Source organism: Salvelinus alpinus, chromosome 4 (genome assembly GCF_045679555.1).
Source record: "Salvelinus alpinus chromosome 4, SLU_Salpinus.1, whole genome shotgun sequence".
NCBI lineage: Eukaryota > Metazoa > Chordata > Actinopteri > Salmoniformes > Salmonidae > Salvelinus > Salvelinus alpinus.
The window spans coordinates 60436194-60454711 of record NC_092089.1 but is presented as its reverse complement, the minus strand read 5'-3'; the positions used below and the strand labels follow the sequence as shown (position 1 = coordinate 60454711).

At 42.7% G+C, this 18518-nt stretch overlaps 1 protein-coding gene across 2 annotated transcripts in view; it reads right to left on the bottom strand.

Moving 5' to 3' along the window:
- Nucleotides 1-18518, bottom strand: part of LOC139574046 (AF4/FMR2 family member 2-like) — a 165114-nt gene that overhangs the window by 44290 nt on the left and 102306 nt on the right. For both annotated transcript variants that reach the window (XM_071398174.1, XM_071398175.1), the window contains 2 exons: nucleotides 15453-15507; nucleotides 6489-6526 (listed from right to left, as the gene is read on the bottom strand). In XM_071398174.1, the coding sequence (XP_071254275.1) occupies nucleotides 6489-6526; nucleotides 15453-15507 (93 nt within the window). The remainder of the gene's footprint in view (nucleotides 1-6488; nucleotides 6527-15452; nucleotides 15508-18518) is intronic.

The window sequence follows — 18518 nt, the reverse complement described above, 5'->3', positions numbered from 1 at the left end:
ATGGGGTATTATTGTATGTAGATTGATGAGGAAAACTAAATTTAATTAATTTTAGAATAAGGCTGTAACGTAACAAAATGTGGAAAAAGTCAAGGGGTCTGAATACTTTCAGAAGGCACCTTATCTCAGCCCTAGGCATTTATTCAATCAAAACCGCAATGTGTAAAAAATAATAATGCCACTGTAAAACGAAAACGCACATTTTATTCAGATGAGTTTTCTTGGCTCCACCCAGTGAACGTTGTCTAATTAATAACATTATTGAAACATGCATTTTCATTCCTCGATTATTCATACAGAGCAGGTTTCCTGAAATGTTTTATTCTGTCAAATCAAATCAAATCAAATCAATTCTGTCTCCTTGCCATTCATCTTAGAGTTAAATCTAAGGGGCGGCAGGTAGCCTAATGGTAAGAGTGTTGGACTAGTAACCGAAAGGTTGCTAGATCGAATCCCTGAGCTGACAAGGTAAAAAATATGTCGTTCTGCCCCTCAACAAGGCAGTTAACCCACTGTTGCTAGGCTGTCATTGTAAATAAGAATTTTTTCTTAACTGACTTGCCTAGTAAAATTAAAAAATCTCAGCTTTTGTTTTACTTCCAATGGATGTCAAAATGTTTGTCTACTACATTTTCTTTTGTACTACAAAAAAGCCACAGAACTGGCCATTTCTGGAGCCTTTTGATACGAAAAGGGTATTTGGTAATTTTATCAGTAACACAATGAACATTGTTAGGGATGACTGACTTCGATAATGACACAATACTGATATGATACATAGAGTCACATTGTGAGGTGGAGAAAGATGAGTAATGATAGTAGAGAAAACAGGGCCTTGCAGATAGATAGGAAAAAAATGATATTTTTCTCTCACTGCTTTTCTGTGCTCCCTGCCTGAGGAGGCGGTGATGGATTTGCTGCTTGACTGGTCATACAGATTGGTGCCGGCGATGGATGAGGCCCTGCCGCCCAGCTAGACTCAATACACACATTTTCTCACCTTCAGAACATTTACTTTCATGCCCTCCGATTTGGGGCGAGGCGACTTCCAAAGATTCTAATAGGATCCATAAATAAACAGCCCCATCTCTAAGGCCAATCCAAACACGACACAGAATGAAATTAACCAATCCATGAGGTGTAATATGGACACTGCCACCTCAATTGTTTACTGTGTTGTCGATATTATGGTTGCCGCCGACAGCCAAATGGCTATTATCAAGGGTCATACAGATTTAGCTGCGGTTCGAGGCTATGACAGATTAATGGTATTTATACTAAAAAATATATATAAACGCAACATGTAAACTGTTGGTCCCATGTTTTATGAGCTGAAATAAAAGAGGCCAGAATGTTCTATATGCACAAAAAGCTTATTTCTCTCAATTGTTTTGCACAAATTTGTTTACATCCCTGTTAGTGAGCATTACTCCTTTGCCAAAATAATCCATCCACTTGACAGGTGTGGCATATCAAGAAGCTGATTAAACAGCATCATCTTTGTACATTTTTGTCACACAACACAATGCCATAGATGTCTCCAGTTTTGAGGGAGTGTGCTATTGGCATGCTGACTGCAGGAATGTACCCCAGAGCTGTTGCCAGAGAATTAAACGTTCATTTCTCTACCATAAGCCGCCTCCAAAGTTTTTTTGAGAGAATTTGGCAGTAAGTCCAACCGGCTTCACAACCGCAGACCACGTGTAACCACGCCATCCCAAGACCTCCTCCACATCCGGCTTCTTCACCTGCGGGACTGTCTGAGACCAGCCACCCGGACAGCTGATGAAACTGAGGAGTATTTCTGTCTGTAATAAAGCCCTTTTGTGGGGAAAAATTAATTCTGTTTGGCTGGCCCTGGCTCCCCAGTGGGTGGGCCTGGCTTCCAAGTGGGTGTACCGAAGCCCTCCCAGGCCAACCCATGGCTGCGCCCCTGCTCAGTCATGTGAAATCGATTAATTAGGGTCTAATGAATTTATTTCAATTTGCTGATTTCCGTATATATGAACTGTAACTCAGTAAAATCGTGGAAATTGTTGCATGTGGCGTTTATATTTTTGTTCATTATAGATGTTATCTGAGACAGTCACAGAGAAAAAACTGGATGTGTTGCTGACCTTCGTGTCACACAAGATATGCTAATAACACAAAGCCCAGAACGTCCAGCATTAGAGGAACTGTTATGAACGCTAAAGTATTGCAAGTGAAGTCAAGTAGGATCTGAACAACAGAAGAAATAAACACAAATAAACCTTTTGTGTCCTTAAGCAAAACAGGCCTCTAAATCAAACAGACAACTATTGAGTGTTGTGGGTATTTTTTAAAATTCATTTTCGGCACATTTCCTGGTGCCCACATTTATCAGAGGCGTGCTAGCACTAGTTGTGAATGTCTCTCATTGGTTACAGCACAGTGGAACCACAGTCAACATGGGATATCTGGATGGACCCAGCCCTGATCCTATACTGGAATATCATATTCCCAATCAGGGGAGGTGACTGGCTGATAGATTCCAATTACTTGTGTATATAAATAGTTTAAACCTAGAACTACAGGTCTGAAGCGAACCACCTGAATACATATATTTCCCCCCTTTCATTAGCTCTAGTTAGTAACAGAATAATGACAAACCACAGCCCTAATCCAAATTCTAGTTACATATCGACTTGAGATAAATTAGGTGTACAGAATTATACCTGCACTATTAAAGGCGGTTCCACTCCCAAGTGTATTTACACTGTAAAAAGGGTCGGGTTATGCATCACACTGCAGGTTTGAATCGCTGCTAATTCTTTCTCACCAGATGTCAATAGCACTTCCACACAATAGTATTTATCAGTGTGTGGCCTTTCACCAAAAGCGAATCACGTTTACAGAGTCCCGTCGCGTAAGTCTCAATAACGGAGAAGCAGCTTTTAACAATGCATGGTGATATGTCACATATGATGATGCAAATGGGCTCTGCTGGCTGCTTTCAATGACCCCCCCAGGGGTCTGTACTATCTGGAGCCGCTGTCTAGTGTTTCCTGTCTCCTACACTCTGTACTGCTGAGAGTAGTGACCTAACATCAGGGCCTGTATTTACTAAGTATCTCAGAGTAGGAGTGTTGATCTAGAATCAGGTCCCACCTGTCCATATAATCTTATTAATTGTGATCTAAAAGTCAAAACTGATCCTATATCAGCATTCCTACTCTGAGACATTTATTAATATGGGCCCAGGGGTCCCTAGGGATCACCACACCCATGTGTGGCCACGGCCATGCCAGCTGGTCCACCCTGAGAGCTGGCACAGCCACTATGCGTGGGGGGCGGAAAGGAGCCCTCAGCCCAGGACTCATCTGTGGGCGAGATTTTAATGGGCACATTCCTCGGCTGGGGCACTGCCCCCCTGTGCCCCCTGGCAACGGGGCAAGGAAGCGTATGGCAGTGGAGCACAATGGAAGTCTTGTCAGATAGCACAGCAGCAACAACAACAACAATAGTAGAAATAGTTTTCCCTAAAGCAGCATCTGCCAAAAGGCTTTCCCCAAATATAGTCACAGTCATTCAGTGTGTTCAGAGCGATAGATAAATATTTGAACTGCCTGGCTATTAAAGTATGTATCTATTCAAAACACTCCACTTTGATGTCACACATTGAAACATCAAGATCTTTACATCTGTGCCAATATGGAGAAGTGAGGCTATGTTCACACACACGGAATCAAAGACGAGAGGGAGAACAGAGTATGAGTAAAGTTAGCATCTTTTTCTCGCAGCATGTGACCTCTGCATCAGAGCTGCACCAGAAATCAATGTTCATTAGCTCGTCACAAACCTCTAACCACCACCACCACCACTATAACCCCAGTATCAACATATGTTGGCTGCGGAAAATATTGCCATGCTCACCTCTTTAAATAGCTTATACTTGTTCCCCTTGATGGGGGCCTGGATACTCTCATGAATGTTACTGTAGAATTTGAACTGTGTTTTATTTCTTTTTTTTTAATATACTTGTTATTGACCACAGCCCAGTGGGTTCAGTTGAAGTTTAAGACTTGTTCAGTGGCTCTTCTTGGGGTTGCATGGAGGGAGGTAGTGTTGGGGTTTCAATACAGACCTGGTTTAGGGAAGGAGGCTGAGGTTTGGATTCCAACCTGGTTTAGGGAAGGAGGCTGAGGTTTGGATTCCAACCTGCTTTAAGGTAAGGGGTAGGGTTTGGATTCCAACCTGGTTTAGGGAAGGAGGCTGGGGTTTGGATTCCAACCTGGTTTAAGGTAAGGGGTAGGGTTTGGATTCCAACCTGGTTTAGGGACGGAGGCTGGGGTTTGGATTCCAACCTGGTTTAAGGTAAGGGGTAGGGTTTGGATTCCAACCTGGTTTAGGGAAGGAGGCTGGGGTCTGGATTCCAACCTGGTTCAAGGTAAGGGGTAGGGTTTGGATTCCAACCTGGTTTAGGGTAAGGGGTAGAGTTTGGGTATAGGTAGTGGTCAATATGGTGGAGAGAGGAGTGTCTTGTTAGTGTATTGCTTGTTCTATTGTTTTCTTCAGTGGTGGGTTGTCTTTTGCTTAGTGAATGTATTTCTGTCCCAAAAGGTTCAGGTGCTCGTTCATTGTTTTCAGACCAGAGATTTTGTGAAAGTAGGCGACATGGATGTATTTAGGGAGGCGGTAGGCTGCTCTTATCGCTTTGTTCTGAATTATCTGTAGCTTGTGTTTCTGTTGTGTTGATGTGGTTTTCCAGGCGAGGGAAGAGTACTCGAAGACAGGCCTGTTGTAGCTTTGGTACACTTTCAATACGGTTATTGGTGCTGCTCCTGTACTCTTCCCCCACGGGGCTTTCAGGTGGTTGATTATTTCCCCCCCTGCTGTTTCAATGGTTGCAATGCGAATTGTCCACTTCATGTCATGCTGGAAAGCGACCACCAGGAATGTAGCTGTCTTCTCAATCTTCAGATGTTGTCCATACAGTGTCAGTGTGAGTGGCAGTTTAGATTTTTTTATTGTTTATTTTACTAAAGAGAGCATATTGTGTTGTTGTTGGGTCTAGTTAGATACGCCAGGTTTTGGGCCGTTTTTCAATTTTGTTTATACAGGTCTGGAGCTTCTTAGCTGCTTTTTGTGAGCGCATGGATGATGTCCAATAGCAAAGGTCATCTACTGAATTGGGACACATTTCCAACTGTAGGGGGAGGGTAATAAATATCAGAGATGTAGATTGAAAACAGGAGTGGACAGGATGGCAGCTTGTGGGATCCCGGGCCTAAGGTCTGAAGGGGGTGGAGAGTAATGAAACAAACTTTATGTTTATTTTCCGCTGTGTAAGGAAGCTCTGGATGATTTTTATTGTTTTAACAAAGGCCTTCTCTATGTCAAAAAGCACGGCAAGGAAAACCATTTTTCCGTTAAATTATCTTAAAATGCTTTCTGAGAGTCATAACATTTTCTCAGTGGTTAATCTCCCTTTTCTAAAACCAACTTGATGAATGATTTTCTGTAACCTGAGAGCTGTTATAAGGTAGTAGGGGGCTGTACAGTGATTGGGGATTTTATGAACATGATGTAGTGGGGGTTTATAAGTGGTCATGGGGGGCTATTACATGGTACTAAGGGACTGTGTGCGGTAGGGGGCTGTGTGAGCTAGCTTGTGTGAGAGGGATGAGTGTGTATGAGTACACATAAGTGTGTGTGTGTGGTGTTCCAGGGGGGGGGGCATGGCCGGGGGAGTGCTCGCAGCATCTCCAGTCCCAGAATCCCTTTTTGAGAAAGAGCTGCAGGCCATGTTTCACTCTGCCGTTCTTAATGAGCCCATTCACACAGCAGCCGTAATACTCCCATGATTAGAGATGATAGAACACCCATACATCTACTGCGAAATGCATATTAATGCACTCATACTGGCACGCCCAGGAAAGGTGTCTCCTCTACCTGCTCCGCTCTGCTCCACACAGGGGAGAAAAACTGCTTCAGGCCTGCGGTCATATAATATCTAAACCTCTAAAATAAAATGCTGGCAGCATTTCAATTTAGTACATCCCTCTGTGCCCCTCTTTTTTTACACAATTATTATTTATGAACAACAGCCACATATCCTTAGATCACATTCCAAAGTTGTGTGTGTATACAGCAGGCAATTATACATTTCTATACTTAGCCCATGCCTGTTTCTCTCTCTCTCTCTCTGTTAAATTCTACAGTGTAGTAATTTCATTATGCTGAAAATACACATTTTCACGCACTCTAAATCATGTATTTTCACAATTACAACACACCAGAGAAAGATACATGTAATTAAACTATACGGAGCAATGATCTGAGACAATCACAGCTTGTTTGCAATGACAGAAGTGTGATATAAACCGTTACTGATTACAGATATGTGTGCAGAACTGATCACTTGCAACCGCTTATGCAAAGAACAAGATGACATCCAATACAATACAATATGCCTCACAGACACGACTCAACACAAAGCCACCAGTTCAACATGATCTGGCACTTACCTGAGAGGTGTACTTCTGGGCTTGGGCTTTTCTGCTGCCTGTGAACACAATGACACAACAGAGACAGAGTCCTGTTAGTTGCTGTACAGTGCAGAACATGCAGTATGTGATGTATAGTGATACCCATCTCTCTATACCACTAAGACATCAGCACAAATAGCCCTGAACTGGGGGAAGGATAAAAGGAGGGATGAATCACAGCCCTGGATGAAAGGATGCAGCTTCATGATGAATACAGATAGGCACTCAAACACACACTTTCCACTTCGTCTGTTTTGTCTGTTTATACCCCTTCCCTTTGAATGGAGGAATGTGAATGATTAAAAGAAGCAGTGAGGAGTCCACTGCTCGATCAATGCTGTCTGGAGGCAAAAACAACTGTGTGATTTAATAGGACTGGGGAGTTTTAGAGAACTACTTAGGCCTGTTACGGTGACCGTATTACCGCCACACCGGCAGTCACAAGTCATGACCGCAGTCAAATTCCACGTGACCTTTTAGTCATGGTAGCTGGCCTTCTCCAAGCTCGGATGCTGCTGATGGTCATTAGTAGCCTACAAAACTTGCTAACTGCCTGGTACTCAGCACTGTATTGTCCCTCTAATCACTCTGACATCAATGCAAATGTAATCGAAAATCAAACCAAACACTTAATGAGAGTTCATGAGCTCATGTTGCGCAACATTTCTATCGGAATTGTGTGATTGTGTGAGAAAACAGAGATTTGAATGCTTCTTTTAAAAAGAGGATCCCTTCAGCTTTCTACATGCTAGCCCTACAATATTTATTTGTCAACTTTCCCAATATTAAGCACATTGCTTCGCTTTACAATAGCAGTATAGCCTACCTGGCTGGCATGAAAACGAACCATGGGAAAAGCGCCCTCTATTCGCTATTTAAGTCATAGGTGACATGTATTTTTTCCCCCTGCCCCTGTTCTGAGACAGGTGCATGATAATGGTCCATTCTCATTCAAAACTAATTTCACTTCTACAGTACCAGTCAAAAGTTTGGACACACCTACTCATTCAAGGGTTTTTCTTTATTTTTACTATTCTACATTGTAGAATAATAGTGAAGTCAGCAAAACTATGAAATAACACAAATGGAATCATGTTTGTTAAAAAAAATCAAAAAATATGTTATATTTGAGATTCTTCAAAGTAGCCACCCTTCGCCTTGATGACAGCTTTGCACACTCTTGGCATTCTCTCAACCAGCTTCATGAGGTAGTCACCTGGAATGCATTTCAATTAACAGGTGTGCCTTGTTAAAAGTACATTTGTGGAATTTCTTTCCTTCTTAATGTGTATGAGCCAATCAGATGTGTTGTACAGGAGATAGCCCTATTTAGGTAAAAGACAAAGTCCATATTATGGCAAGAACAGCTCGAATAAGCAAAGAGAAATGACAGTAAATCAGACATGAAGGTCAGTCAATTCGGAAAATTTCAAGAACTTTTAAAGTTTCTTCAAGTGCAGTCGCTAAAACCATCAAGCGCTATGATGAAACTGGCTCTCATGAGGACCGCCACAGGAAAGAAAGACCCAGAGTTACCTCTGCTGCAGAGAAAAAGTTAATTAGAATAACTGCACTTCAGATGTTAGCCCAAATAAATGCTTCACAGAGTTCAAGTATCAGACACATCTCAACATCAACTGTTCAGAGGAGACTGTGTGAATCAGGCCTTCATGGTCGAATTGCTGAAAGGAAACCACTACTAAAGGACACCAATAAGAAAGGGAAGAGACTTGCTTGGGCCAAGAAATATGAGCAATATGCAATAGATGGTATAAAATACAATATATACATATGAGATGAGTAATGCAAGATATGTAAACATCATTAAAGTGGCATTATTAAAGTGACTAGTGTTCCATTTAAAGTGGCCAATGATTTTAAGTCTGTATGTAGGCAGCAGCCTCTCTGTGTTAGTGATGGTTGTTTAACAGTCTGATGGCCTTGAGATAGAAGCTGCTTTTCAGTCTCTCAGTCCCAGCTTTGATGCACCTGTACTGACCTCGCCTTCTGGATGGTAGCGGGATGAACAGGCAGTGGCTCGGGTGGTTGTTGTTCTTGATGATCTTTTTAGCCTTCCTGTGACATTGGGTGCTGTAGCTGTCCTGGAGGGCAGGTAGTTTGCCCTCGGTGATGCGTTGTGCAGACCGAACCACCCTCTGGAGAGCCTTGCGGTTGTGAGCGGTGCAGCTGCCATACCAGGCGGCGATACATCCCAACAGGATGCTCCCAATTGTGCATCTGTAAAGGTTAGTGAGGGTTTTAGGTGACAAGCCACATTTCTTCAGCCTCCTGAGGTTGAAGAGTCATGTTGCGCCTTCTCACCACACTGTCTGTGTGGGTGGACCATTTCAGTTTGTCTGTAATGTGTACGCCAAGGAACTTAAAACGTTCTACCTTCTCCACTGCTGTCCCTTCAATGTGGATAGGGGGGTGCTCCCTCTGCTGTTTCCTGAAGTCCACAATCAACTCCTTTGTTTTGTTGACGTTGAGTGAGAGGATGTTTTCCTGGCACCACACTCCGAGAGCCCTCACCTCCTCCCTGTAGGCTGTCTCGTCGTTGTTGGTAATCAAGCCTACTACGGTTGTGTTGTCTGAAAACTTGATGATTGAGTTGGAGGCGTGCATGGCCATGCATTCATGGGTGAACAGGGAGTACAGGAGGGGGCTGAGCACGCACCCTTGTGGGGCCCCTGTGTTGAGGATCAGTGAAGTGAATATGTTGTTTCCTACCTTCACCACCTGGGGGCGGCCCATCAGGAAGTCCAGGACACAATTGCACAGGTCGGGTTAAGCTTAATTTTGAGCTTGGAGGGTACTATGGTGTTCAATGCTGAGCTATAGTCAATGAACAGCATTCTTACATAGGTATTCCTCTTGTCTAGATGGGATAGGGCAGTGTGCAGTGTTATGTGAGAGGCCCCGGTGCACCACTGAGCAAGAGGACAGGTACATTAGAGCGTCTAGTTTGAGAAACAGACGCCTCACAGGTCCTCAACTGGCAGCATCATTAAATCGTACCCGTAAAACACCAGTCTCAACAGTGAAGAAGGAACTCCGGGATGCTGGCCTTCTAGGCCATCTATCCACGGCTTCTGGTTAGGGTAGGTTTTAGTCACAGTGGGTACAACATCTCCTATACACTTCCTTATAAACTCACTCACCGAACCAGCGTATACATCAATATTATTCTCTGAGGCTACTCGGAACATATCCCAGTCCATGTGATCAAACATGATTGGTCAGACCAGCGTTGAATAGTTCTTAGCATGGGTACTTCCTGTTTTGAATTTCTGCCTATAGGAAAAGAGGAGCAAAATGGAGTCGTGGTCAGATTTGCTGAAAGGAGGGCGGGAAGGCAGAGTAGCTGTGATCCAGTGTTTTTCCAGCGCGAGTGCTATAGTGAATATACTGATATAATATAGGTAGCCTTGTTCTCAAATTTGCTTTGTTAAAATCCACAGCTACAATAAATGCAGCCTCAGGATACATGGTTTCCAGTTTGCATAAAGTCCAGTGAAGTTCCTTGAGGGCTGTCGTGGTATCGGCTTCAGGGGGATATACACAGCTGTGAAACATAGTATGTTACAATCCCTGATGTCTCTCTGGAAAGCAACCCTTGCCCTGATTTCGTTGAGCTTGTTATCTAGAGACTGGACGTTGGCGAGTAATATACTCGGAAGCGGTGGGTGGTGTGCGCGCCGCCGAAGTCTGACCAGAAGACCGCTCCGTCTTCGTCTTCTCCGGCTGCGTTGTTTTGGGTCAGCCTCTGGAAACAGTTCAAATGCCCTGGGTGGTTCGGACAAAGGATCCGCTTCAGGAAAGTTGTATTCCTGGTCGTAGTGCTGGTAAGTTGCTCTGATATCCAATAGTTCTGTGTGTAATAACACGTAACATTTTCTGGGCTGACAATGTAAGAAATAATACATGAAAAAACTAAATACTGCAAAGTTTCCTAAGGACTAGAAGCGAGGCAGCCCTCTCTGTCGATGCCATTTTCTTGCATACCATACATTTCCACTTATAGACTAATGCCGTGTGCGCATTGCTGCGCTTATGTGAAGAAATATGCTAATAGTTTATCAACATTTTAAGCTAAACGTTCTGATCTGTTGCATCACCTCATTGCTTTTAATATTTTTTGATGCGAGTGGTTGTATTAATTCGGGATCTATCGCATCCCACAACTGTCTCAGACTATGTAGAATACCAATAGAACAAGTCAACTTTTGTACTATGGGGGACAGTAGATTTACATAGGCTAGTGCTTTTGCTGTCCCTTAGGCCTACTTATCTTGTTGGCTGATAACAAATAAATGTGGACAGTTCTTCTAACATCTTCAATATGTGCCTTGGAATTCGATGAGAAGGATGCGCGCAGTTACATCCCAGATGTGTCTGTCTTCACTAGTATCATACTTCGAAGCTGAGATGCCTTTGAGAAGGACACGGTCAGGTGACGGGCATTGGCTAATAAGAATTAAGATATCTTAAAGAGCAATGTAAGTAAGAGGTGCTTCGTAGCACGCAGCTGGGAGAAGGGAATTATTATATTCAGTCTCAAAAGGCCAGCGATTTTTGGGGGGGCATTACCGCCATACAAGGGGGTTGCAACCGGGAAATTTGAGGCATTATCAAGTGCTTGTAAAATTGTGAATTAGAGACTGATGAAGTGTGTGCAGCCTGTGCAAGAAACATTTTTCAAAACATCATTGGAGTCGCATCATGCAGCCTTAGAATGTATTAAAAATCAAACATACAGTATAGCCCAACGTTTGTATCACAAATAAAGTTGCATAAATAACTCTAAATTAAGCATTTAGGAGGACCTGTTGCTTTGTTAACCACTCAACACAGAATAGCCGTGTGTGCACACTCCCTCAGAAATCGTTTGTAGAAAATATCCTTTCTATTTTATTCATCAATGTTTATTATCTATGCATAGTCACTTTACAAATGATCTCGACTAACCTTACCCCCTGTATACAGCCTCGTTATTGTTATGTCATTTTCTTGTGTTACATTTCGATGAGATTTTTTTTTACCTTAGTTTATTTAGTGAACATTTCATTAACTCTATTTCTTGAACTGCATTGTTGGTTAAGGTCTTGTAAATAAGCATTTCACGGTACAACACCTGTTGTATTCATCGCATGTGACAAATAAAAATGTATTTGATTTGATTTGTATTCTTCATACTATAAAATAATTTCAAAATAATGCCACAGAATTCTAAGCACATCCTGTCTGCTAAATGAACTAGTGTAGCCCACATCCATATGGCATAGCCAGATCAGGGCCTAACATAAGGACAACTCAGAGTATACTATTCTGTTAATCTGAAATAGACTACATTTTCTTCATATCATGTTTCTTTAGACCTATCTGAAATAAATAATGGATTTATTGTGATGGTGTAGGCTATATTATATAAATGGATCTATTCGACTTTTTAAAATGTAGATGTTCCAAATGTCTGCATCAGTGGCTTGTAGGCTATGCGTGGAAGCCAGGAGATGCTAAATGTGTTTATGTTCATTAACAGTCAATTACCATGAGACTGGCAGTTATTTGCTTGACAATCACCGGCTGACAAAACTTCATGACCGCCACAGCCCTACACCTACTATAGTAGCAGAGAGGCTTTGAATCGAATCAGCATTTCCACATTTAAAGTAGGCTCCATGTCCACATACAGAATATAATAGTTGTTACATAATACATTAGTAGGAAAGGTCTTGCTACTAAGCTATGGATTTCCATAGGCTTTGATTTGAACCAACATCACTGACACCTGACACTGATTTGAAGCACAGACAGGTGACAGTCATTTAATACTATGAGGATTGTTTGTTCAGCCCCCCCTCCCCTTTTTTCCCAAATGTATTCCCTATAATAGAACACATTGTAACAAACAAATGAACATTAAAGTGTTTCCTCTCCGATGACAGTTCAGTGGAAATCAATTACACATGCAGACAGACACAAGGGACCGTAGCATGCCACTTCACAGTGAATGAAGGATGCACAGGGAGATGAGTGTCACTGCTACATCTGTAGTCCTGAAAATATGATGTAGCCCACAATGTGGGGGGGGGGGATAAAGTCCTCTTTGAAAGCATATTCATCTGCTTAAATAGTGTTTGAGCAAGGTATAGAAATGAAACCCCTTGGTACCGACAAGTAGTGAAGCTGTTGGCCACCACAACCTGTCCCGACTACCACCAAGGCACAGGCAGGCCCACAGCCACACACTGGCCAGGCAGGCTAAGTTTATTGCTGTGACCATTGATCTGTGTACAGTCCATTTATCATTCATGAAAGGAGCCAGTGATCTTCACAGTATATTAGATGAAACAACTCAGATCATCTGTCAACTGCTCTCTTATTGCTGTTTCCCTCTCCACAGGGATTTGGGCTGCTTCCATCCTTCTTCCCCATTCGCAGGTTGCTAGGCAACGCAGCTGGGGGCATGGCTGCTAGTGTGTTTGGCTCGGCGGCGGCGTAGATACGTACTCCAGCAAACTGTTTTAATGGCTGCTGGGGCTTTTTTCATGCTTATGAGGTGGCTTTGGGCATTCGTTTCAGGGGTTATGTGTGTGTGGGAAACTCAGAGGGTGGTTATCGCTAAGGAGGAGGAGAAGGGAGAGGGGAGGGATGGAGCTGTGCCGGTGTCATTTTTGTGACTACCATTAAATTTGCCTTTAAAAGGCCAGCCATGACCAAGTGCTTATCTGTATCACCAAGAGTAATACAACACAGCTCAAAGCAAGATGTTCATGAAATTGACACAAAAGGAATTCAACAATATTTAAGAATACTTCACTGTGGCAAGCAAGGAGAGTGATGCACTGCTATTGAATTTACAGGTCCGTTGCCTGTAGAGAGGACAATATCTTTCCAAAAGTCATGTATGCCACACAGTGATGTATGCCTCCAATTTCTTTTCAACCTGAATATACAACTGCGGGGTGATTAAGAAGCATTAGCTCTGTTGTGAGATCAGTCTTACAGGGAGGGCAGAAAGGTCTGTTTTAAATTAGCTCATTCTAATACTAGCATTTGATGATACAGGATTTGAGACATCAGATGAACAGGCCTCTTCGCTCACTCATCCGCCTTCAGATTCATCATCTCCATCTCCACTATCTCTTAACAAATTATGTCATTGAACTTCGATACCCCTTGTTAAAATACTATCATTAGTTCCCCCCCCCCCCCTATCTATGGTGATCAGTCACAGCAGTATCCTATTCATTCTGGGTAGGGGGGCTGTTTTATCATTAAGAGAGAAAGCCGGCTAACATAAATAAAGACACCACTGTTTGTGATGACTAGATTTCTTCTTAATCCACCAGGACATCTGAATGAAAATATGGCTGTTGATTTAGGGGAGAATGTTTTCATTTGGTTGGCCCTTTCACTGCAGTATTTTTGGAAGAAACTGGGCAACAAAACCCTGACTTATTGACCACAGTCCTCAATGATCCTCTGTGCTGCTGCAGAACTAAGCAATAGAACATTCTCACAATTTTGTAAAAAAAAATCCTACAATTCTAGAAAATCTCCAGTGAATTCTGGTAGACAAAGGGGAGAGGGAAGGAAGTGCTTGCATAGAGGAAAATGAGGAATGCATGAACAAACCAGAGTTGAGGTGTTTCTAGCTGATGAATAGCACCAGGTAGCTGAATAACAGTGAGGTCAGAGGTGCTAGCAGCTCCAGCAGTCCAGGCACAGCAACCCCCCCCCTGCCCCCTCCTAGCCCCCCTCTCCCATCTGAGAACCACACCCCTACCCCTCAGTGCCAGGTGATTTGTCTGAGGTAGGGCTAGGCTGACCTTTTTATTCTATCTACTGTCATAACTGCACCAAAGCTGGACTGAGAGCAACACACAAGAACAGGAGAGAAGGAGAGGGAAAGGGATGAAAAAAGAAATCGAGACAGAGAGTGTGTGTAGAGGGAAATATGGAGAGAAAGAGAGGAGAGAGAGAGAGAGGGATGAGAGAGCGAAGAGAGCCTGGGCTGATGCTAATTGCTTTAGATACAGCACTATGTGGGCACTGGGAGATAGAAGCAGCAAAATTACTGCTGCAGGTTCTCCCCAGCCCCCTCCTGCTTCTCTGTCAAAAATATATTAATTATACCTCCTCTCTCCACTGCCCTGAGTCACATGTGCTGGAGCATGCTGATCCACTGTGTCTGGCACTCACACTGGGGCTGTGTGTGTGTGTGTGTGTATGTGTGTAAGTGTTTGTTTTTCTGTATGTGTGTGGTGGGGGCGGGGGGGTTAAGCTGGTTGCTTATATAAGGACGGGATGTGTTTTTAGTTTTTATCTGTATTGTTGTGCATGCAGAGGACAGGGGGAGGAGGGGGACCAAGCAGACTAGTGTGTGTTTATTTGTGTACAGACACTGCTGGTGTACTGCAGGCGATGACAGCGTGATAATGTACCATGCACTCATTTGCAGTAAGCCACTTATAAACACACAGAGATGCAAATGCATTTCACACACATACTGTACAGCACGCTACACACACACACACACACACACACACACACACACACACACACACACACACACACACACACACACACACACACACACACACACACACACACACACACACACACACACACACACACACACACACACACACACACACACAAATATGGGAGTGCAGTGCTGTTGTTAGAGTGATATTAGAGCCCTGTATTCACTGAGTGAGTATGATGGCCTTAGTGTTTAATAACTATTATTAAACTACCAACCGGTCGAAGGTCCTGAATGGATGATAACTATGATCAAAATACAAAAGAAGCACAATGAGAGCCATCTCGAATTAACTAATCCAATAGTTCCTGCTTTGTTATTTTCTGGCTCAGAAAAACATCATATAAAGAGATACAGTATACTGTACATAGAAGGGTGTTGATGAATTTTACCTGTTGATCAGTGTCCTCTTCGTCACTGCTGATCTTCAGGTCATCCTCTAGCATTCTGCAGAAAGACACAGCACCAGTCAGGTCAAATAGACAGCTTCAGGTGACCAATTTGTGTACTCATTTATTCAACAAACTTATACTGAGGTCTCCTTTATCATCCACCTCTCTATTTTGGATTTTGCTTATGATAAAACATTAATTAAATGAATAACCCTTTAATAACCCTACAACAATTCCCCATATAAAGTCAAAACATATAGTACTGGTGGGTAAAGAACTGGAAATAACTTTTATATTATTCAAATCAGTGCATGTATAATTTCTTTATTTATTTTTATTCGGACACTAGCACAATACTTTTTAAGATGATGTGCCATTATTTACAGAAGAGCAAAATGCATCTCTCCATAGTGAGGGATGGCATTACTCTACTCTCTGTTATATATACCATCTTTCAATGCAATTCAACATTGAAAAAAACATCCAATCCTTTAGCTTGCTTCAGACCATAAACTATCAAAAAGTGTTTTCAGAAAGAATGATGTCATCTGACAAATGGTTATGGGGTGTGATGACATCATAGTAAAAACACAATAAAACCGGGCCAGCAGGCAGGCTAGCAGCAAGCTAGCGCTTAGCAACCTACATTTCTACATAGAGTGGCTGACTGGCCCGGAGTGTCTAACACACATGGCTGTTAAAAAATAACCCGGGCGGGGAATTTCCCCCCGAGTTAGAACAATAAAAGGAGCTCTATGAGAGCCAGTCATTAACCTGATAATATTTAACAGATGTCAGGAGAAGAAATCTTCGCAACACAAAACCAGGTGGCTGAGGTGGACGCTTCCAGTGGACTTGCACTCAGTTGGAGCCAAACTTGGGGGGTAATGTCTGTATGTACATGCATGTGTGAGTGTGTGTGAGTGTGTGTGTGAGGGTGTGTGTGAATTTGAGAGGGAGACACAGAAGAAAAGAGAAAAAAGAGATAGAAAAATAAAGTAAGAAGGAGAAAGAAGAGAGGGACAAACATGAATAAAGAGTGGACTGTCTGTGGTCTATTTCATTTTTAACTTCTCTCCAGTCGGTGTGGATAATCCAGCCTTTAATTGGAGGCAAATCAATAGTAGGAAAAAGCATACCTATAAATTCCCCTGAACAGTGTACACTGCAGCATCTTACCCACAACCCTATTCACTCTAGGAGGAGAGGCGTGGTTATACTTTTCACTTTTATGACACCACAAAAGACGTGTATAAAAACGATACCCTCTTAAAGAAGTCCTGAAGACCCTATAAATGATGAACGTAGGTTCGGTGCACATCCGTTTGAAACACTGATAGACCTCCGATCCAAATGAACTGCTTGATAAATAATTAGCCCCAGGACATCTCCCTCTGTCAGGAAACCACAGATACGCAGTTGCACCAACATATCAGGACTAACAGGACTTTATAATAAATACCTTTGAGGAGAAATAATAGATATAGACTGTTTCAGCCTGAGAGGACAGTGTTTATCACTCTGCTAAATTAACCTTCAAACCAGAAGGAGGACAAGGAGTTAAACTAAGTTTTATATTATTTTAACTTGAAAATAAACACTTTGGCAGCACAGCTAGAAGCGAGCTCACAGAAATATTCACCTCATTAAAATTGGCACACCATGAGATATAGAGACCCAATCTGCAGTAAGTAATAAAAATAAAAAATCTCCTTCTTTCCTACTTGGCATTAGTTGAGTGTATGCTTCAGGTTTGACGTTTTGGCAAACATATGTGTTCTTTTACAGGCGCTCAAAGCACCTTGATAAACCTGAGTGAAGCGCAGTCTAATGATTAAAACAGGATTAGAGTCAGCTCTGTTGAAGCCTTGAGAAATAATGTGATTTACGACGTCCTATCTTACTATCAGGACCATTAACATGGAAACAGAATTACCAACCCACACCATGCCTTTTTACACTGAAGCCACCCATGAGCGAGGCTCATTTGAATTGTGCGGCTGGCACTGGCACTGTTTCGGTCCTGTTCCTTTGCTTTTAGAAAAGACACCGTACAGGAGTGTCTAGGGCAGGGTAGAAGTGTCTCGGGTAGGTCAGGAGTGTCTAGGGCACGGCAGGAAAGGGCAAAGGGAGGGTCAGGGAGGGGAAGATTACTCAGGGCAGCAGGGCAGTTCATGGGGCGAAGGGCGGAGGGGTGATAGGGGGAGAGAAGAGGAGAGGAGGGGATGGGAAAATAGAGATGAGAGGTCGTACAGAGCTGAAGAGGGCAAGCCCAGACTAGAGCAGCACAGCTGGTGGTGAGAAGCAACACAGCAACACGCGGTGACAGAGTCTCCTGGCACTAGCCCACTAGAGAGCTGGCGTAATGATAGGGAGGGACAGGCACAGGCTGTGATCATTAGCCACCAGCTAACTCCCAATCACTACCTCTGTCTATCTGTCAGCACCCTCAGGGAAAATATCTCTCCACCCTTCCAGCCTTTCAGAATTCACAAATACTGGAGACAAACTATGAAGTCTTTAAAAATACTACATACTATACAGACAAATGTTCTAGAATTGTTGTGATAAGTAACTATGATACTCTGAATGAACTGGATGCTGGAATTTTGATAAGGTATGATATATTATTTTAATGTACTTCATATTAAGTAATGTGGATATCAAGAGTGCCCATATGGCTTCAAATGTTTTTATTGCATTACCTTGTGAAAATCATGTGTGACTTGAGCATGTCGGACTGACATGACAAGCTGTTGAGAAAAGAAAAGAAACCACCAAAACACTTTCTCAGTAAATCATATAAACGTGGTAAATGGCGGTTGTCAGAGGCACTACAGAAAAACATTCTAAACATATCTAATCACCAATGTCCTGATGTTGACATTTATCCTGAACACAGAATTAAACTGTTTATCACTGAGTGTAGTACATGTCAATGTGTCACTGATACATAATTGCACTCATCAACAAGACCACTCTCTTGGGCACTGCAGTACCCCTCCCTCCCCCTACTGCCCACTGTATTACTGTTATTATTCCCCTGCATGCTCTCAAGTTATTTTT